General features: G+C 41.9%; 1 protein-coding gene across 1 annotated transcript in view; it reads right to left on the bottom strand.

Moving 5' to 3' along the window:
* Positions 1–20,626, bottom strand: part of ACOXL (acyl-CoA oxidase like) — a 391,620-nt gene that overhangs the window by 125,570 nt on the left and 245,424 nt on the right. The window contains exon 13 of the mRNA XM_027774989.1: positions 8,576–8,685. Within this exon, the coding sequence (XP_027630790.1) occupies positions 8,576–8,685 (110 nt within the window). The remainder of the gene's footprint in view (positions 1–8,575; positions 8,686–20,626) is intronic.

Raw genomic sequence — 20,626 nt, 5'->3', positions numbered from 1 at the left:
ACACACACACACACACACACATACACACACACACAGAATAAGAAATCACTCCCCAGGGGTGATGGTCACACCATAATGTCTTCTCCGTCATTCTCCTCTCAGGATTTTGGGTACACATGCAGACATGCCTGGCATGAGTTTCAAGCCGCCAGGTCCCTCTCTCGAACTGCAGTTGGCTATGTGGGAGTCCAGTGACATAATCATTATGCCAGATCTCAGTAAGAGTTTTGGGGGCTGGTGGCAGGAAAATGCAACACTCTGTGAGGCAGACTCCCAGGGAAAGTTGCCAGTTCACATCTAGAGACCTCCCTGAGCACAGTGGGCACACGTGTGCCCATGGTCTGCCTTGCTGAGGGCGGGCTGTGGTGTCAAAACCCTATCAGGGATACTGTGCCTCTGTCTCTCTCTTTTTCTCATTCATGGAAAAAAAATAAATAAACTGAGAAAAATAGAAGAGTTTTATTACTTTTTTTTTCATTTGGCAAAACAGTGAATACACATTTAAGATTTTTGTGTTTCATTGTATGTGACTTCTGAAAAAGAAGAAAAAGAGGGCCAGTGCATGGCATGGTGACTAAGGTGTCTGGATCTCACATGACTGATTATCCTGTTCAAGCCCCAGACCCAGTGTCTTGAGAAACACGCGTGTGTATATCTGCATGTGGACCCAAAATCCCAAGAGGAAGAGAAACAGAGGAAAAGGGATTATGGCATGAATGTTCCCCACGGGGTCGGAGAGAGTGCCTTTGCATTTTCTCTCTCTTTTTCTGTCTCTCTAGTGAGCACACATGCCTTCTGACAAAATTTTTTTTAAAAGAGGAAGAAAATGGATTGTAACCAAGTACTGAACTCTAGTCAATGATGTTCATGCTGCGTTACTCTGAAATGTGTCAATAAGATAAGGTGGACCCATGAGTAAGTAGTGGGGTTAATACATGGATGTACATGTGTATGCATGTATATATGCAGTAGTGATATGGCAAATACAGTAACATGCAAACAGTAAATCTGCATGGTGGCCAGATAAATGCTTACTGTAAAGTTCTTTCAACTTTGCTGAATGTTTGAAAAAAATTCACAACACAACATTCTAGTGCAAGTCAGAATCTTGACTTTCCTCAACACCCGTGGCCTCCTAGCACCCGGGGGCCGATGAGGGTAGTGAGGGCTTTGGTGGCAGCTCCCTTGGGGAGGGAGAGAAGCAGGCCTCCCTGGCAGAGGCCACGGCAGAATGGAGCAGGGCCATTATGACTCCCCTCAGAGCCTTTCCTTCTTGCCAGGCCTTCCTCCCTCGCCTGGTCTCAGGCAGCCGGTCAGGGCTGTGACCGACACTGCCCACAGTCCAGATGAAGGGTAGCCTCTGGGGTCTGCCAAATGGCTGCCCCCTTGGAGGGATTTCAGAGTCCTGGGGAGTTCCAGCCCATCTCCCCTCCTGTCCACACTACCCATAGGCTGTTGTTCACTGGTCTGCAGGACTGTGCGCTCCATGGACACAGGGCCCACAGCCACTGCTGTATCCCCAGTGCTGACAGAGGTCCCAGTGCTCACGAATACTAACAGCCAGTCAGATGACAGATTTTCCTTACATAACAGTCAGAGTAAACTGGGTGAGCAGATGATGTGGAGTCTAGGACAGCAGGATCCCACATGGTTGACTGTACAGTTCAAATCCTGACCTGGCAGCTTGAAAATCATGCCACGCACGTATGTGTGAGTGCCCAAAATCCTGAGGAGAGAATGGAAAAGAAGGGACTGCAGTGTAGCCATCCCCCTTGGGAGGTGATTTCTCACTTTCCTTCTCTCCCTCTCTGTTTCTGTCAGTGTTTTACAAGTATATTCACCCTATAACAAGAAAATTTAAAAAAAAAAAGGAGTAAACTGAGTTTCAGGACTTAAGTCAATAAACACAGATTGAATCTGTAAAATCCGAATGTGTGAGAGGGAGATGTGTACTGTTTTGGAGGTTAATAACCAAGACAAGAATAAATGGACTGGAACTTTCCAAATATTTACAATTGGAACATTGCCCTTGGCACATCTCAAATTCATCCTAGAAAATTTGCTAGGAATATAGATTTGTATATGGGTGAGAGTGTGTCGTGCTCTCAAAACGATGGAAACAAGCCCTGCTCTGCTATCTGGAAAAGAAATGAAAGGGCAGGGGATCTGTGACCACTTGGGGGACAAGTTTCCTATGAGAATAGAACTGACTCTGGTGGGGAATTGTACTATTCCTTCAAATCCTTATATGTTGGACAATTTTCAAACTAATAAGTTGGGGGGAAAGCCGTCAGCGCAATAAAATTCCCACTCAAGGCTAGAAATATTAAAAAAAGACACTTTAGAGTGTGTGCAGACAAGTTAAAACATTATAACTAAGACGACTTCAGTGAGGTAGCCATAGGATCTGGAGCTCAGGGTTTCAAGCTTTAAGGTAGATTACAGTCTGAATGAGCAGGAAGTTGAATGACAGTTAAAAAAAGATAAATGGCAGATTTCTTAATTACACCTCATGCCAATAGTTACAAGAGGTCCAGTACCGTCATTTATTGTGTTTCTCATGTCTTTAACAGGATGACAATCTTTTTAAAGAATTATTTATTTATTTATTTCCATTTGTTATTGTTACTTTTTTTTTCTTTATTTGACAAGAGAGAGAGAGAGAGAGAGAGAAGGGAAAGTGAGAAAGCAAGCCACTAGGTCCAGGACATGAACCATGGTTGGCCATGTGGGAATCCAGCGCCCTTATCCACCACACCACCTGCTGGTCCAGGGTGACAATATTTTCTAATGAATAGCATCTTTAAATATCAGCTCAATACATTTGGGGTGTGCAGTCCAATAATCTTCTTTCAAATAGAAAAATAACAATTTAAAAGATACGCATACCCCCCCCCCCTAAAGAAGAAGCAGCAGCATAGTAACCTCTAAAAGTATTGGCCTATCGGAAAAGTCAGTGCATTTTTGCATAGGAAAACAGAAAAATACGTCATGACTTTTCCAACAGCCCAATACAATGAAGGACATACATTTATGAGTATAAGTCAATGAAATAGAAAACGAAAGTATGACAGAGAGATTCAGCAAAGGGAAAAGTTGGGTTTTTTTTTTTTTTTGAAAAATAGTAATAAATTGGAGAAATAGCTGGTGAGATTGCACAATGACAACCGAGGGAGAAAGTACTTAAACAAATACTTGTAGGACTGCCACGTGGTATATACCTACAGCTCTAGCAGAAGTAGAAAGATAACTAGAGACAAATATTTTAAAACTACATCTATTTTTGAACTTATACCAGAGGAGAGACAGAGACAGAGACAGTGAGAGAAAGTGACAAATGACAGAGACAGTGAGAGAAAGGGGGGATAGCCACGCTACAACCCTTCTCAATTCTTCTCCTGGGATCTTGGGCACTCATGCACTCGTCATGATTTCAAGCCACCGGGTCTGGGACTCAAACTGTAGTCAGTCATGTGGGAGTCCAACGACGTAACCACTACACCATCCGCTGACCCCAAAGGCTAGAGTCTTAGAACAATTAGCTTAATTAAATCCAATAGTTTAAAATGTTCTCCTAAGCTTAGATAGCTTTCAAAGAACTTATCAAATTCTTCCACAGAGTAAGAGACTACTCTCAAGATAACACTAAGAAACCAGTAGAACTTCAATATAAAGCTAAATCATGAAAGCACAAGAATGGAAAATAATATGTAAGTCGGTAAGTATCTATCTCCCTCATACCCCCAAACACTAACGAAACAAACCCAGGAAAATATAAAGAAGATAGCAAAGCATAACGAAATTGAGTGTTTCTTAGGCATACACGGGTATTTTAACAGTAGACAATTTGCAACGGTTATTATCAAATCAACAGGGTAAAGAAGAAATACAATCATTTCAAAACGTGCAGAAAAAAGATCATTTGGTGAACTCCATCTAGTCGTGACAACAATCAACTAAGATGTATGAGTTTCTTTAAGAAGTAGTGTGTCTATCAAAAACGTTGGGGGAACCAGCAGTTAGCGTAATGGCTATGTCGCTGGACTCCCACGTAGTCGACCGCGGTTCGTGTCCCGGACCCGGTGGCTTAAAACTCACGCCGGGCGCGTGTGCATGCGTGCCCAAGATCCCGAGAGGAGAATGGAGGAGAAGGGATTGTGGCATGACCATCCCCCCTGGGGGGTGATTTCTCACTTTCTGTCTCTATGTCTCTCTCTGTCTGTCTGGCGAGTGCACGTGCCCTACAGTGAAAATCTCTCCAAAAAATAAATAAATAAAAAGTTGGCAAAGATTTTTAATAGCAAAGCATTACCACGATTCTAAAATAGCAGTAGATAATGAAACTCTGTTCGCATTAAAAGAACATCTTCTATAACTACTTCTCTTCAAACCATATCAGAGGGGCATTTCCATGGCACAGCAGTAACGTACTGTTCAGAAGAAGCTGAATCCCACATGGCAGCCATGGTTCAAATCCTTGGCCTGGTCAATCTGAAACACACCCGACATATGCATGATGCCCAATATCCCATGGAGGACTGGAGGAAGGGTATGGGGGCATGCCAGAACCCAGGGGAGAATGTTCCCCTCTCCCTCTTGCTCTTTCTCCCTCCAAACTCCCCCACTGACATGAACACACACATGCTCAAATTATACTGAAGTTCCCAGTCCTTGCAATAAGACATGAAAGGAATAGAACATATAATTGAGAAAGGAAGAAATTTTTTTTAAAAAAACTTAGTATTTGTAGACAGCTGTCTCTGAAGGAAACCATTTAGGAGAAAAAAATTTTGCAGTCAGATTTGTATACAAAAGCATGTATAATTTAAGAACATTCTTTTTTTTTTTTTGGAGAGGTTTTTGCTATAGGGCGCGTGTGCTCACCAGACAGGCAGAAAGAGACAGAGAGACAGAAAGCGAGAAATCGCCCCCAGGGGGGATGGCCACAGCGCAATCCCTTCTCCATTCTCCTCTCAGGATCTTGGGCACGTGCGCACATGCATCCGGCGTGAGTTTTAAGCCACCGGGTCTGGGACTCGAACCACGGTCGACTACATGGGAGTCCAGCAACATAGCCATTATGCTAACTGCTGGTCCCAAGAACATTCTTTTCACAACAAAATTATATATAGTATTAAATCTATCCAAGAGATATACTATGTATGAAGGAAATGATAAAACTCCAGAAAGCATTTAGAAGATAAAATCTATGAGAGATCTGTTTTGTAAGTATGTCAGATTTTCTACAAATCTATAGATGTAATACACTTTCAAAAAAAAAAAAATTGCAGCAGGCAGGCCAACTAGTAGCATAGTGGTTAAGTTGGTCAGATCCCACGTGACCAACCATGCAGTTCAAGTCCCAGACCCGGTGGCTTGAAAAACACACCAGATATGTGTGTGTGTGCATGCCTAAAATCTTGAAAGGAGAAATGGAGAGAGGGGAAGGGATTGTGGTGTGACCAACCCCCATGGAGGGAGGGAAGGGTGCTTTCTCACATTCCCTCTCTTTTACTCTTTCTGTCTCCAGCAAATGCACATGCCCTCTGGCAAATAAAAAAATATATAGCAGGTTTTTAAAACTGTGGTAAAATATACACAATAAAACATTGATCACTTTAACCATTTTTAAGTGCACAGTTTACTGGCATTAAGCACATTTGCACTGTTGTGCAACCATCACAATTACCCATCTCTGGAACTGTTTTCAAAGTTTATGTATTTATTTCTTCTGAAAGAGAAAGAGAGAGAGAAGGAGAAAGGAGGACCAGGCATCTCCAATAGGGTCTCCATGCCACAATCCATCCCCAGTCTCAGCTGGCCAGGATCACAGGCACACGCACTCCCAGCATGTTCAGGGAGGTCCCAGGCAGGAATCAGACCCAGTACCTACCTTTCTTGTGTGGGTCCAGCTGCATTTACACTGCACCTGGGCCCTCCGGAACTTTTTCATCATCCCAAACTGAAACTCTGTACCCATTAAAGAGTAACTCCTCATTCTCCCCTCTTCTTAGCCCTTCTTAACTAACCTTCTATTTTCTATCTCTATGAAGTTGGCTGTTCTAGGTACTTACTCCATATGAGCGCGATTCTTCTATTTTATTGTTTTTTTTTAGGGAACTTGGCAAACTGATTACTAAACTTGTATGGATGTATAAAAGACCCAGAATGGCCAACATAATTCTGAATTATATTTTAGATATAATTATATAGTAATATTTTATAATAAAACCAGGGTAATTGTATCACTGTATTGTTGTGTCAAGATATACAAGCAGGGGAACCAGCAGTTAGCGTAATGGCTATGTCGCTGGACTCCCACGTAGTCGACCGCGGTTCGCGTCCAGAACCCAGTGGCTTAAAACTCACGCCGGGTGCATGTGCGTGCATGCCCAAGATCCCGAGAGGAAAATGGAGGAGAAGGGACTGCCGCTTGACCATCCCCCTTGGGGGTTGATTTCTCACTTTCTGTCTCTATGTCTCTCTCTGTCTGGCGAGCGCACGCGCCCTATAGTGAAAACCTCTCAAAAAAAAAAAAAAAGATATACAAGCAGGAACAAGCAGATGCCATAATGGTTACGTCGCTGGACTCCCATGTAGTTGGCTATGGTCCAAGTCCAGGACCTGGTGACTTAAAACCCATGCTGGGCACATGAGCATGCATGCCAAGATCCAGAGAAGAGAACAGAGAAGGGATGACAGCATAGCCATTCCCCCAGGGGGTGATTTCTTGCTTTCTGTTTCTCTCTCTTCCTGGTGAGTGCAGACATCCTATAGTAGAAGTATATCTCTAAAAAACAAAAGAATATACAAACAGGCTAGGAACAAAGTGGACATCCCCCAAATGGACTCCCACATACATGGAAACTTAACAAATGCCAGAGGAGTCATTGCAGATCATTAGGAAAAGATGGAAAATTCAGTAAATGTTGCTGAAACAATCCCTAAAGGAGGAGGAAGAAGAAAAAACTAATTAGATCCCCTCATCAAACCACAGACAAAATTTCCAATGGGCTAAAGAACTGAATGTGATATATTTCATGACCTCAAAGTAGACGATATAGAAGGTGTTGAATATAAAAGCATGATACATTCCATTATAATTTAAGAATTTATACTATTATGAAAGCATCATTTTAAAAAATAAGACAAATCACAAACTTGGAACTAATAGCTGTAGTATCTAGAGCAAGAGAGGATAAAGTGTCCCTTAAAAAAATCAGTAAAAATAGCACACATCTTCTTTTTTTAAAAGAGATTTTTACTATAGGGCAGGTGCACCCACCAGAGAGACAGAGAGACAGAAAGCAAGAATCACTCCCCCAGGGAGGATGGCCACGCCGCAATCCCTTCTCCTCCAGTCTCCTCTCAGGATTTTGGGAAAGCATGTACATGAGCCTGGCATGAGTTTTAAGCTGTCAGTTCCAAGACTTGAAGTGAAGTCGACTACATGGGAGTCCAGTTGTGTAACCATTATGCCACCTGCTGACCCCAAGATCAAAATTCTTGAAAAAATAAAATTGAAACACATCAGAGAGCATGGTAAGTACTAGGGTGGTTAAGTATCATGTCATGAAACACTGGCTTAAGTGAGTCTGAGTTCAGAGACTCTATGGATATGGGGCTGTCTATGGTGATGTAAAATGTGCCTCTTACTCTGTCAACTAGGTTTGAAAGCCCTCTAAAAACTCTTGTATATGTTCCCCAGAAAATATGCACAAGAGTTTTCATAACATATTTGTGCAAAATACAAAAGAAAAAAAAAGATATAGCCAAATGTCTGCAAATATTGAAAATTAGAATGGATAAGTATAATAAATTGTGGCACATACTTATGATAAATATTATGGACTATTGTGAAGAGTAGCTCTTGGAGCTAGCATGTGGCATGGTGGTTAAGGCACTGGATTCCCACGTGGCCAACTGTGGTTCAAGTCCTAGACCCAGTGGCTTGCTTTCTTACCTTCCCTTTCTCTTTCTTTCTGTCTCTCTCTGGTCAAATTAGAAACAAAATAATAATAAATAATTTTTTTTTAAAAAAAGAGTAGCTCTTCAGCCACACATATCAATGTGGGTGACTCTTAGGTTTACATTGAGTCAAAACAGAAAGTTAGAGAATATTGTGCACACTATTCTTTCTTTATAAAAGGATATTTTAAAAAACAATAAAAACAACCACAGCCTAGATTCTGAATCCAGACTACCTATGTTCAAATCCCAGCTCTGCCACTTACCAGCCATGACATTTTGAACACACTATTGAATCTCTGTGCCTTGGTTTCCTCAATGAAATAGAAGTAAGAACCTACCTCATGCTGTGGTTTAGAAATAACTGTAAAGTTCTTGAACAATGAAGATGTAACAATAAAGGAACAGAAACAGAAATAACAGGACTAGCGGTGTTTTTGTTTCTTGAGTTGAATAGTGGGTGCACAAATATTTATTCATTTATGCTTTTTTGTGTATGTCAAATATTAAAAATGTCAAATAGTATGCCATGTCCAGGCTCACAAACTCAGGCTCAATAAAAAGACACTGAAGGCAGATGACAAGGACAGCCTGAACAGAGACCTACCTGGTTCTCAGCTTGTCACCCACAGACTCAGCCCCGTTCTGGAGCAGGCTGAAGAATGGCTTGTCTTCATACTGCTTGGTGTACTGGGCCAGCAGTTCCCGCGCGACGACCTGTGCAGAGAGTTCATCACTCATCAGTGATGTCTCAGATAGGTTAAAAAAATGCCATGGTGACTTTTTAAAAGTTTATGAATTCATTTCTTCATGAGAAAGAGAAAGAAAGAAACAGACAGACACAGAAAGATGGGCACTCTAAACAGGATCTTTATGCGTGATGCATGCCCAGTCTCAGCCAGCACAGATTATAGTCATGTGTGTGTGTGTGCCTGCCATGCTCCGAAAGCTTGTCTCACGAACCCGGGACCTTTTCCATGTAGATCCAGTTGCATTTTTTGGCATCAAGCGTGTCTTTAAATACTGCAGCCATATACTGTCTATTTGCCACTAGCAACTCTTTCCAGAGGCCTGTTTCTCCACGGCAAGTGCACAGTATTTACCTGACTCTCCTCAATCCCTCCCCATAACCAACCTCACTAGCCGCTTTCTGCTCTTTCTCCCCTTGCCTGAATCAGCATCCAACACTGGTCATGGGACCAAATACTTCAATTGACATTTCAAATGAAACGTGCTTGCAGACCGGAATCCTGTGTATAGGCGCAGGCATCACATGTCTTCCAATGTTTTTGTTTTTGACTATAAATTAATTTTTTTTGGTTTCCTTGAAGCATGACCTTAAATTCTTGAAAGTATGTCTCTAGACAGATTATATAAACCATGATTTCATTTCAGGATAGTAAGGGGAGCATTACAAAATACTGATTGTCAAAAGGAAGGCATTTGGTCCAGTGGGACTAAGAATCACCGGACTGTAGGTCAAAGAACATGAACATTTTTATAGCTGTTGCTATATAAAATACGTGTGAAAGTCAAGCACTGCCAGCAATGGGGGGGAAAGGGAAAATGGACTAACTTTAACTAGAACTAAAATAAAGCGGTAACAGCGAACAAGTGCCATTTCACTCGCACATCCCTAGGATTCACATTTCTGTTGCTAGTACATGCAAATCTGTTAAATTTATGATGGTGTCAACTCTATCTCCCTCTTGCTACAAAAGCAACACCACTCAAAGTATTTCTTAAAGATGCCTTTCTCTGATTCCCACTCCTCTTTAGCTTTACCTGCTTTATTTTCTCCCCAACATTAATTGCTACCTGGTGACGCAAAGCACAATGACTTGTTAACTGACTTACAGTCCTTCTGCTACCTGGAGTGTAAGCTCCAGGAGGTCAGAGTGTGTTCATCCTTGTACCATCAGACATACGGCAGAGTCAGAGTTGAGGAATCAACCTTGAGTAAGCGAATGAGTGAATGAATCCCCTTCTTCATCCAGATTCCAGTATCTCTCCTAGTAAATTTTATTTCTTAATAATTCTCTTTCATTTTTGTCACATCTACCTTTACAACATAAGTGACTTACCTTGAGAAAGTGAGCTCACTCTCGCTAGAATGAAAATAAGAGGGATACACTAGATACTCATATGACTGCCCATGGTCCTGGATGGCCGAGACGGGGGGCAGACTCAGCATGAGGACATTGTTAGGGGTCACTCTCTGCCTCTCTCTTGGACATACATAAATAAACTAAAAAAAAAAAAAAGAGTGAGACAATCACCAAGTTCAGATACTAAAGTTAAGAGAAAAGAGATAAGTGGGGTCCTAGCTGATCGCATAAGAGCATTTGAGGGTCTTTGCTCCCTTTCTAGGTCATGAAAGGAAAAGACATGATTTTAAAAATGAGTTTATTTCCTGCTGTTGATGCCTGCTTGGAGAAAGAGTAAGTGATTGAAGCTGCCGGTACCATGGGATTTGGACATGATAGTCTCTAGATCCAACACTTGGATAAATCACCAGAGGGAGGCAAAGATAGATCAGGCGCACCTCTACTGAGCATGCAATGACGGGCTTGTTTTCATCTCCTTGGTGTGTTCCTGAATATATTAAAATATACTACATACGTTACATATATACACAGAGAGAGAAGGTTTGACTTTCCATCTTAAAAATATAATTTCTCATTTCTCCTCTGTCTCTCCCTCTCTCCAGCAAGAACAAGTACCCTAGGGCAAAAACCTAAACAAACAAACAAAAAGTTACAAATTCATAGATCCTGCAAAATGAAAATAGCACAGAAAGGTTATTTCTGGTCATCCCTTAGATTCCCCCAAAAGTGACCTCTTACAGAACACTAGTAATTACTAAACCCATTAGCTTCAATCAAATTTTTTCATCCATTGAACATTTTAGTTGTCATGGATATCTCATTATTTAAAATGGACCTAGTATTAGATCATTTAAAAAAATATTACATTTTGCAATAGGAGGGTCTTCAAAAAAATTAATCAAAAATAGGTATTATGAAAAAACTATGCATGGACTTCCAGGTTCTTTTACACCAAAATAGACTTATGCTTTAATCCCGTTGTTTGTGAACTTTTCAAAGTATCCCCATGTACGTGATCCCACCCTTACCTAAGTCTGGCATTTTTACTTACTTTACATATTTTCATAAGACATTTTGTGATATTACCTTTTTCTAAGTGATTGTGGGTGGGGTTTTTATAGCTCTGTACAGCAGTCCCTGGTTCTAAATGTGAGAATAAAGCTCTTTACTCTCTCGTACACCTGCTCAGGAGCCCTCTCCTTGAGAGAATTCTATGGTGATTGAGCACAGCATAGTCATGTTCTTTTTCTTAAAAAAAGAAAGATCCCATCTGCCAGAGGAATCAAACTAATCTATAACCAACATTTGGAAACTCTGAGTCTAAGCTGTGTGCAGAATGATGACATCATAAACATGCACTTATAATGAATATCATATGCACCGTGCAACACCGATTATGTAACACCAATAAAAGTTATTTTTTTGGGTCAAATCACTTTTCAAGGCATCTATGAAGAAACTAACATGTCTACACACTAGGAATTTCACTGATTTATGCCAGGTACAGTGAAACTTGGATTAAAAAGTTTAACAAAGTAGTGTTTGCTGCCAAGGCAGAAACACTTAGAGCCAATTAGAAAGGAATATATAATTCCTAAGGAAAACCCACCAAATATCCATTCTGCATCCAGGAACTGGGATGGCATTCAGGTTTGTGCCAAGTTGGGCTATGGAGGGACTTGAAGTGGCAGTACTTACGACCCTACATCCCAAACACACTCCAAAAAGCCCTAGGTAGCACCAGTGACACAACAGGGACCCTGACGGACATAAAATGCAGAGCCTCTGTGTTCCGGTATCACTAAGAATTTTAGGGCCAGCATTTGGCATGGTGTTTAGGCACTGGACTCTCACATTGAATCCCGGACCCAGTGGCTTGAAAATTACACTGGCGCATGCACTTGTACACCCAAAATCCTGAGAGGAGAAGGGGTTGCAGTGTGACCATCCCCCCAAGGGGTGATTTCTCACTTTCCCTCTCTTTGTCTCTCTTTCTCTCTCAGCAAGTACATATGCCCTATGGCAAAAAATCTTAAGGGAAAACAAAAAAGACTTTCAAGAGCCAGCCCCATGGCCTGATGGTTAAGGGATCTGGAGGCCACATGGCTGACCATGTTGTTCAAATCTCAGTCCCAGTGGCTTAAAAAATTCTCTGGGCATGTGTGTGTGCATGCCCCAAATCCCGACACAGTAGAGAAATGGAAGAGAAGGAATTGCAGTGTGACTGTGCCCCATTGAGGGGTGGGTGCGCTTTCTCCCTCTCTCTTTCTTTGTCTCTGTCTCTGGCAAGCACACATGCCCTCTGTAAAATAAAACAAAAAATGTGAAAAAACAAACAAGAATTTCAAGATGGTGAGAACAGAGTATCAGATCCACATGGGCCCTCCTAGTGCTGGTCCCAGTACCACTGTTCAGGTCTCAGCCTATGAAGCTGGCCCTGGCCCTAAAGGTTCTGATAAGATTGTCAAGTAAAATATAGAATGCCCAGTTAATTTGTGGACACCCAAATATTGCATGTGACATTCTTACACTAAAAAATTACTCACTGTCATCTCTGTAAATAACAAATTAGCCAAAACCACAGACAAAGATGAGATACCAAGATTGGCAAGAGAGAAACATCAAGTTACCTACAAAGGATATTCCATCAGGCTTACAGCAGACCTCTCAGTGGAAACAATGTGAGCAAGGAAAGAATGGGAAAATATATTCAAAGTATTAAGGGAAAAGCAATTTCAGCCAAGAATACTGTACCCGGCAAGATTATCCTTCATACGGGAAGAAAAGACGAGAACATTCCCAGATAAACAAAACCTGAAAGAATTTACCAACACCAGACCAACTCTCCAAGAAGTTCTCAAGGGAGTGCTATGTCAGGAAAATTAAATACAGACACACAGAAATAAGAGTTCAAAAACTAAGAAAATGGCAACTTAATCATAGGGACAAGTCTGGAGTTGAATGTTATATCCCAGAATTTAATCAGGAAAATTGAACCACAACAGAAGACAGATTAAGTACATGAGACTGAATTGGTAAAATTGAATCTAATGACTTTTGACTAAAACATTGCTGATTTTCTTCTAGGCCTTGTTTTCCGGTTTTAAGGATTTTTGTCTTATGTTGAGCTGCCGATAGGTTCTTGTACCTACTATTTGAACAGAATCCTAACCTGTTTCCTGGCTTTAAGTTTTAAGCAAAGCTCTCTTAGCATTTCTTTGATTTTGATTTTTTAAAGCTAAAACTGCTTCTCTTGAAATTAAAAAATAAATTTAAAAGTACCTATTTAATGACCACAGTAAGCTATATAGCATCATCAAGGTGCTACTTTATAGTATATTCATTCTACTCAGAGTTTCATGCCTAAAGTCAGACACGTATTTGCAGATATGTATACATCAGATGAATTTGCTATTGAAAGTAGATTATTTAAGAAATTTTGTGAAGCAATACAACGTGGGGGAAAAAGGAATGGAAAGCAACTCTAGACACCAGAGATCAGTGACAACATGTATGATTAAGCTGAGAAAGTGTTCTGGAAAGAATGTGAGATTGACTCCTACAAATATGGCAGTGAAGTGAATTTTGCTCACGCTTGGTCTAGTGTATGACCTGTAAATAGTGGGGATCTGCAGGAACCCCCCTATAATAGCGAATACTGCTCCTATGGACAGAACATGGTGGAAACGGGCTGCTACGTAGGATGTATCATGGAGAACAGTAGATAGTGAGGAATTGGCTAAGACAATTCCCATGAATCCACCTACTGTAAACGGGAAAATGAACCCTCGGGCTCATAATATGGCTGGTGATCATGACTGATGCAGTAGATTCTGGACAGGAAATCGCATTTTGTATGCTGTGATGATGCTCAGTGAATGAAGGTAAAATTAACTAATTCATTAAAAATTTAAAAAAATTAATTAGAAAATGAATTTGAAATACAAATGTAACTGGGCATCCTCTATTTTTGTTTGTTACATGTAGCAACCCTAGGTTCCCCAAGGGCAATTCTGGAACCCAGGAGTGTGAGAATGAAGAAAAGACCAAGTGGACATTGGATTGGGCTGTTTTATTTTTTTACTTTTCCGACAACCCAACACTATACCAGACATTTAGGTTTACACCTCTCCTTAGATGATGGACAGACTTCTTTGAAGAGAGTCTTTGAAACTTCCCTGGCTGGAAGAAATGAAAGAGTGGGCCATGGAGAGAGAGAGGCCAACTTTGTTGACTAGTAGTTAGGAGAGCCAGATCCCACATGGCTGACCGCATGGTTTGAGTCCTAGCTTGATGGAGTCAGGCAGCCCGAAAAATACTCCGGACATCTGTGTGCCCCAAATCCTGAGGATGGAAAAAATGGGCAGAAGGGATTATGAAGTGATTGTGTCTTACCGGAAGGTGCTTTCTCTCTCTCAGTCTGTCTCTCTCTGATGAACAGACATATACTTTCTGGCGATTAAGAAGAGAGAGAGAGAGAGAGAGAGAGAGACCAGCCGATGACATAGCACCATCCCTCCTGGGGGGTGATTTCTCACTTTCCCTCTCACTGTCTCTGTCTCTCTCTGGCGAACACATTTGCCCTAAGGCAAAAACCTCCCCCCCAAAAAAAGAAAGAAAAGAGAGAGAGGACAGAAGGGAAGAGAGGGAAGGGAAGGAAGGACAACTTTACATTAACACACAACCAACATACAAGATGATCTGAGCAATTGCTGGACCTTACACACGAATTTGAACTGTAAAAGAGGATTGATGTGAAGAAGTGATTAAGCCTAGCAAAAATTCATGAAGAGGGACCAGATGATGGTGCAGCAGTAAAATGCCCCCCCCCAGTCCTGCCCCTTTCCTGCTGCTGGCCCTGATAAAGCAGTTAGTCCACTCTGAGTCCTGGAGGGCAGCCCAGGAGCACACCCTCCCTGTGGACAGCTGCTGGGTGGCAGCCTGAATGCTTGCAGCCACAGCTCCTCTGCCCCTCACAGGCTTTTCTTTCTGGCCTAGACCTCTCACTGAAGAGGGAGAAAATTCCAGATGCTCACCCTGGCCTCTCACACCTCTACAGCTTGGGTGCACTGGCATGCTACTGACCAGTGGGGCCTGAAAGGAAATCAACTGAAAGCTTCAGGGCAAGGTTTTCCCTAGCCCGCTGTCTTCCCCGGCATTACAGCAGCTGGAGTTTTTTTTTTGTTGCTGCCATTGTTTACCAATTCATTTTCTTTCTTTCTGCCATGAGCAAGAGACACAGGCACCCCAATAGGGTCATCATGTCATGATCCACTCCCCAGCTTGAGTGGCCTGTATTATTGGCAAAATTGCACCTGGCATACTCAGGGAGGTCTGTAGACCTGAACTGGAACCCCCAACATGGGTCCACCTTACACATCACCATCCAGCCTCTGCAACAGCTGCTTTAAAACCTAAGGAGATGACCTGGGACCAGCAGTTAGCATAATGGCTATGTCACTGGACTCCTATGTAGGCCACCACAGTTCGAGCCCCGGACCCAGTGGCTAAACTCATGCTGGGCGCATGTGCGTGCATGCCCAAGATCCCGAGAGGAGGATGGAGGAGAAGAGATTGTGGCATGGCCATCCTCCTGGGGGGTGATTTCTCGCTTTCTGTCTTTCTGTCTCTGTCTTTCTGGCGAGCGCATGCGCGCTATAGCAAAAAACTCTCAAAAAAAATATTAATAAGATGACTTGAGAATGGCCCAGTGACAATGACACTGAATGCTAGAAAGAGTCTTAGGCTTCAAGGGCAGACAGGCTACTAAGCTAGCACTGGGGTCACCAGAAAAGTGATGGGAGTTCTGGTTTTAGCCACATTGCATGGGTACTATGTGCAGACAAATGTGTCCCAGCTGATAACCCCACCAGCAACCAGGCCCAAATCGAACACCCCAAAGCTGACACCTTCCCCAGTACAGGTAGGGCTCCGGCTGCTAGCATTCCTTGGTTTGCACACCACCCTCTTCCCAGCCTCTCCCTGCCCTTCCCTTCATCTCCCTCCAACTCCAGCAAGTTGCCCCATGATGCATGCACATGTCAGGCCTCTCCAGACACCCACACTCTAACCACCATGACAAACTGCCCAGTGCGGGTGGAATTCTAGGGGACTTCAGAAAGTTCATGGAAAAATGGAATCACAGTAAGAATTTATTGCGGTACAAAAAAATTTGAAATCCACACACATAGGCTTTTCATAACAAGCATTTTCCATTTTGGAAATCCCTCGTCCATGTTACATGTGTATTTATCTTTCTATTGAAAAGAGAAATTAACTAAATTTCTAAATCTGTGACAAAATAAATAATTCGATAGCAATGAGGAGCACATTAGGAAAGAACTCCTATGAAGTTTCTTGAGTCAATGCATAAAACTCTTCTGAAGGAAAAAAGAAAATTCTCCTTCACTCCCAATGTTGACTTAAGTTGTTTCAAATTATAATGTTGCTCAGACATGTTCAAACATACAACTAGATATAAACACCTTATGTTTATAGCTCTTGTTCAACTATAAACTATGCAATTAAATATAAGCAAAACTACAAAACCGAGGAGAGTCAAGTCAACAGCTCTAATAACATGTGGCAGAGTGTTTTTGCAGCACAGAATTGGCCCTCCCTGGCCCTGTGGGTTTTTCTGGGAGAGCTATGGTCTTGACTCAGAGCTGCTTCTCACTGTGGCCTGCGAAGCCCTCTGCCATGGTTAGGATGGGTCTACTCCAAAATTTAGAGGTTGTCAGTTGGATATTCAATAGTATTAAGAGTAAGGACTTGAAGATATAATTAGGCCATGAGCACTCGTCCCTTCTGCAGGGAATTAGATGCTCTTCCACCTTGCACCATGTAAGGACACCGTGTTCAAGACATCATCATGGAAGCAGTGAGCAGCCCTTGCCAGATGGCAGCACCCTGATCTTGAACTTTCCATCCTCCAGAACCATAATAAATAAATATGTGTTCTTTATAAATTGCCCAGTCTGTGGCATTCTCTTGTAGCCTCACAAATGGACTAATACTCTCTTTCAAGCAGCATGTCATACATCACTTGGTCTGCACTAAACATTTATTTTTTAGTCATAGAAAGACTGCATCTGGGGCCAGCAGGTGGTGTGGTCATTAGGGCACTGGATTCCCACATGGCTGACTGTGGTTTGAGTCCTGGATCTGGTGGCTTGAAAATCACACTGGTCTCATGTGTGTGCATATATATATATGTGTGTATGTGTGTGTGTGTGTGTGTGTGTGTGCATGTATGTGTGTGTGTATGTGTGTGCACCCAGAATCCCAGGAAGAGAACACAGAAGGGGCTGCAGTGTGGTTATCTCCTCTGGGGGACAATTTCTCACTTTCTCTCTCACTGTCTCTTTCTCTGTGTCTTTCTCTGATGAGGGCACAGGCCCTACAGCAAAGAAAAAAAAAAAAAAAGAAAGAAAGAAAAAGAAAAAAAAAAGGAAAGAAAAAGAGAGGAAGAGGAAGAAAGAAAATCTACATCTGTTTTTTTCTCATTGGCTCCTGGTGATCAAGGTAGTGTTATTTTGCACTTAGAAACACAAAGCCTGGAACCCCACAGCAGTTTCTGGTTACATGATTGCTATCTGGTGATTTACACATACCTCTTAAGACTATTTCTGTTTAGATTATCAACAAAAGTAAGACACACGATTAATACACTGTGGTAAAAAACTCAAAGATCCCAATCTGAAAACCATGTTAAAATCAATCTTGGTGCAAAACTAAGAATCTGTACAGAATGGAGGTATCACTTTGAGGAATCAGAAAAGTAAAGATAAACAAGCAGCCGGATGAGGGGCTCCCCTTCTCCAAAATCTCACACATGGAGTCCTCGAGGAGAACTTTAAATATTTAGATGCTACAACATCTGGTTTTATAAAGGAAAAAAAAAAGAATGCCAACTTTGTGTATGGGTCAATGGATTAAGAAAAACAGAACATCTGTTCAAACTACCCTGGCCAACTTTTCTAAGACAGCATCATCCCACAGCCCCTGTCAGTTTCCAAAAATGAATAACCACATTTTGAAACTTTTTCAATTCTAACCCCAAGCCAGAGCTTCAAGCCCCCCTCCTCACTCCATTCTTGAAGCTACCACCTGGGCTGGGCACCTCCACCTACTCTACACTGAGACCCGATCTCCAGCCCCACTCATGGCTTCTGACTCCCAGCCTCTGCCTGCCTCTCTGGCCTCATTTCACACACCTCTATGCCTCTCCCAAAATTTTGCTGCCAGAGTCTAGAAATAATTCCCCACCTATAGGTATTGAACCATTGGCTTTTGATTCTGTGGGTCAGGCAGACAGCCCTCCCCTGTCCCCTCCCTAGGAGGCTTTCAGAAAGGGAAGATGGCCAATCTTCCAGCCATCCACAGCCCCACAACCCAGTACCAGCTGCTCTTCCTCATAGGCCCTCTGTTGACATCTGGATCTTGGACTTTTAGAACTGACACACTGCAGGATTGGGTTGACCCAACCTCCATCTCTGATTCTGGGGGATCCTTCTGGCAACTCAACATCTCTTCCTACTGATCACTGGGGTTCACCCGCAGCTAAACAGTTGGGCCCAGTGAGGATGCTCTTTTCAGTTCACTGTGTGATTCCTGCCTGGAGCAGAAGGAATCTGAGTCTTCAGCCTCAGATCCATTCCTCACTCACCAACTAGCCATTCTAGCTCCTGGTATCCTGCTTGACTGGGGAAAGATTGGAATTCTCCCCAGTGGTGCGGTGAGCAGAAAGGTATGAGGATGGGGGTGTGCATACGTGTGTTACGCTTTGGCTTTTGTTTTCTTGGAAAGTAAAGGCCTTCCTTTCTTTGTTACTGTTCATTCTTTCTCTCCTCTCCTCATTTTTTATATTTAAGAGTGGACGAACAGCCTTGTCTTGTATGGCTTTAAATATACTTGCTTTGAAAAACTGAAAATCATTATTAAAGGATCTTAAATTAAAAAGTCTCCTATCCAATCCTTTACCTTCAATAACTCACTCCAAAAATAATCATTTTTAAGTAGTTTTTGTTCTGCCAGGAGAAGCTTCCAAATGTCAAGGGCAAATAGATTTTCATGTCATGTCCCAGTTTGCTTTGTAGTTGGAGCATGCTTCTCTTGAGCGGTTTTGTTTTTCCTTGAGCCTTAATGGGTTTTCTATCTCTTGTTTCAAGAGGAAACATATGCCTTTTCCATCATATCACTAAAACCTCCCTGCTTCTTAAACATACTATTTGTTCCACAGAAATCGTTCCTCCTCTAAGTTATTCTATTGATCCCTCTGACTTGTTCTACTTTGGACTAATTGTTTTCTGGGTTTGTATCTCTACCGCCTAGATATTCTTTACTCATACTCTTCTAGGGTTAGTCCAGGAAGCATGCATGCCATTTAAATTCTTAATTCTTTTTATGCTTTTCTGAAGTTCATTCATAAGTAACTTTTTTTTTTTCAGAAATATATGACAGGTAAACTTAATTGAACATTTGAATATATCTACAAGTCTTTATTTTGCCCCACAATAGAACTATAATTTGACTAGCTGTGAAATTTACCATTCCAAAGAACTTTCTCTGCACTCCAGGCTTGGGAGTTGCGTTGGGACTTTCCACGCTTCATCGCCCACCACTCTGGTGGTCTGAGCTTGCCCTGCCCACCAGGATACTCAAGCCTGGTTTGAGCAGGCCTCTTTGGGTGAGTCCACACTTGGAGCTTGAGAGCTTTTGGTACACCAACCCATGCTTTTGCACAGCACATGACTTGACCCTCTTCACTAAGTTGTGTCTCCCTAGCTTGCTACCACCTCATAAGAGCTGAACATTTGACAAAGGAGCCATGGACCTGAAGTTACCCATAACTGCTCTGACCTGGAAGACAGAGCCCTCCAGTAGGAACACACCTAGGAACTAAAGGTGTGACTTCCTCTACCAGTACTACAAAATCTACTTCAATAAATACCCAAAAAAGTGAATACTGCATCAGATGACTAGAAACCAGCCCAAATCTCAAAGAAAAATGAGAAGTCAAGGTGGTAATTTTCCTCCAGGTGAGCACAATAGCTCCTTACCAACAGTACATAGCACAGAGAAATATGCAGAAAAGTCAGAAAAAGAATTCCGAATATTCATAGTGATAAAATGCAATGAAATTTAAGAGAAAACAGACAATCAATTTCCAGGAAATGAGAAAATAATTTCAGGACATGAAAGAGGAATTCTGTAAAGAAATAGATATCCTAAAGAAAAAGAATCAAACAGCACTTCTGGAAATGGAGACTATAATGCAAGAAACTAGACTCCCTAGAAAGCATTAACAGAAGATTGGACCATGCAGAAGAAAGAATTTCTGACCTAGAAGACAAAGTCTCCACCATAGACCAAATAACCAGAAAGAAGGAAAAAAAATAAATGAGGACAACATATGAGAAATTCTAGACATCATTTAACATGCAAATATCAGTCTAATGGGTATTACAGAAGGTGAGGAATCTGCTAAAGGCATGGAAAGCCTCTTTCATGAAATACTATCTCAAAATTTTCCAAATATACAGAAAAAT

The sequence above is a fragment of the Tupaia chinensis genome, unplaced genomic scaffold (genome assembly GCF_000334495.1).
Source record: "Tupaia chinensis unplaced genomic scaffold, TupChi_1.0 Scaffold000511_1, whole genome shotgun sequence".
Classification (NCBI taxonomy): domain Eukaryota; kingdom Metazoa; phylum Chordata; class Mammalia; order Scandentia; family Tupaiidae; genus Tupaia; species Tupaia belangeri.
This window is presented reverse-complemented; position numbering and strand designations above follow the sequence as displayed.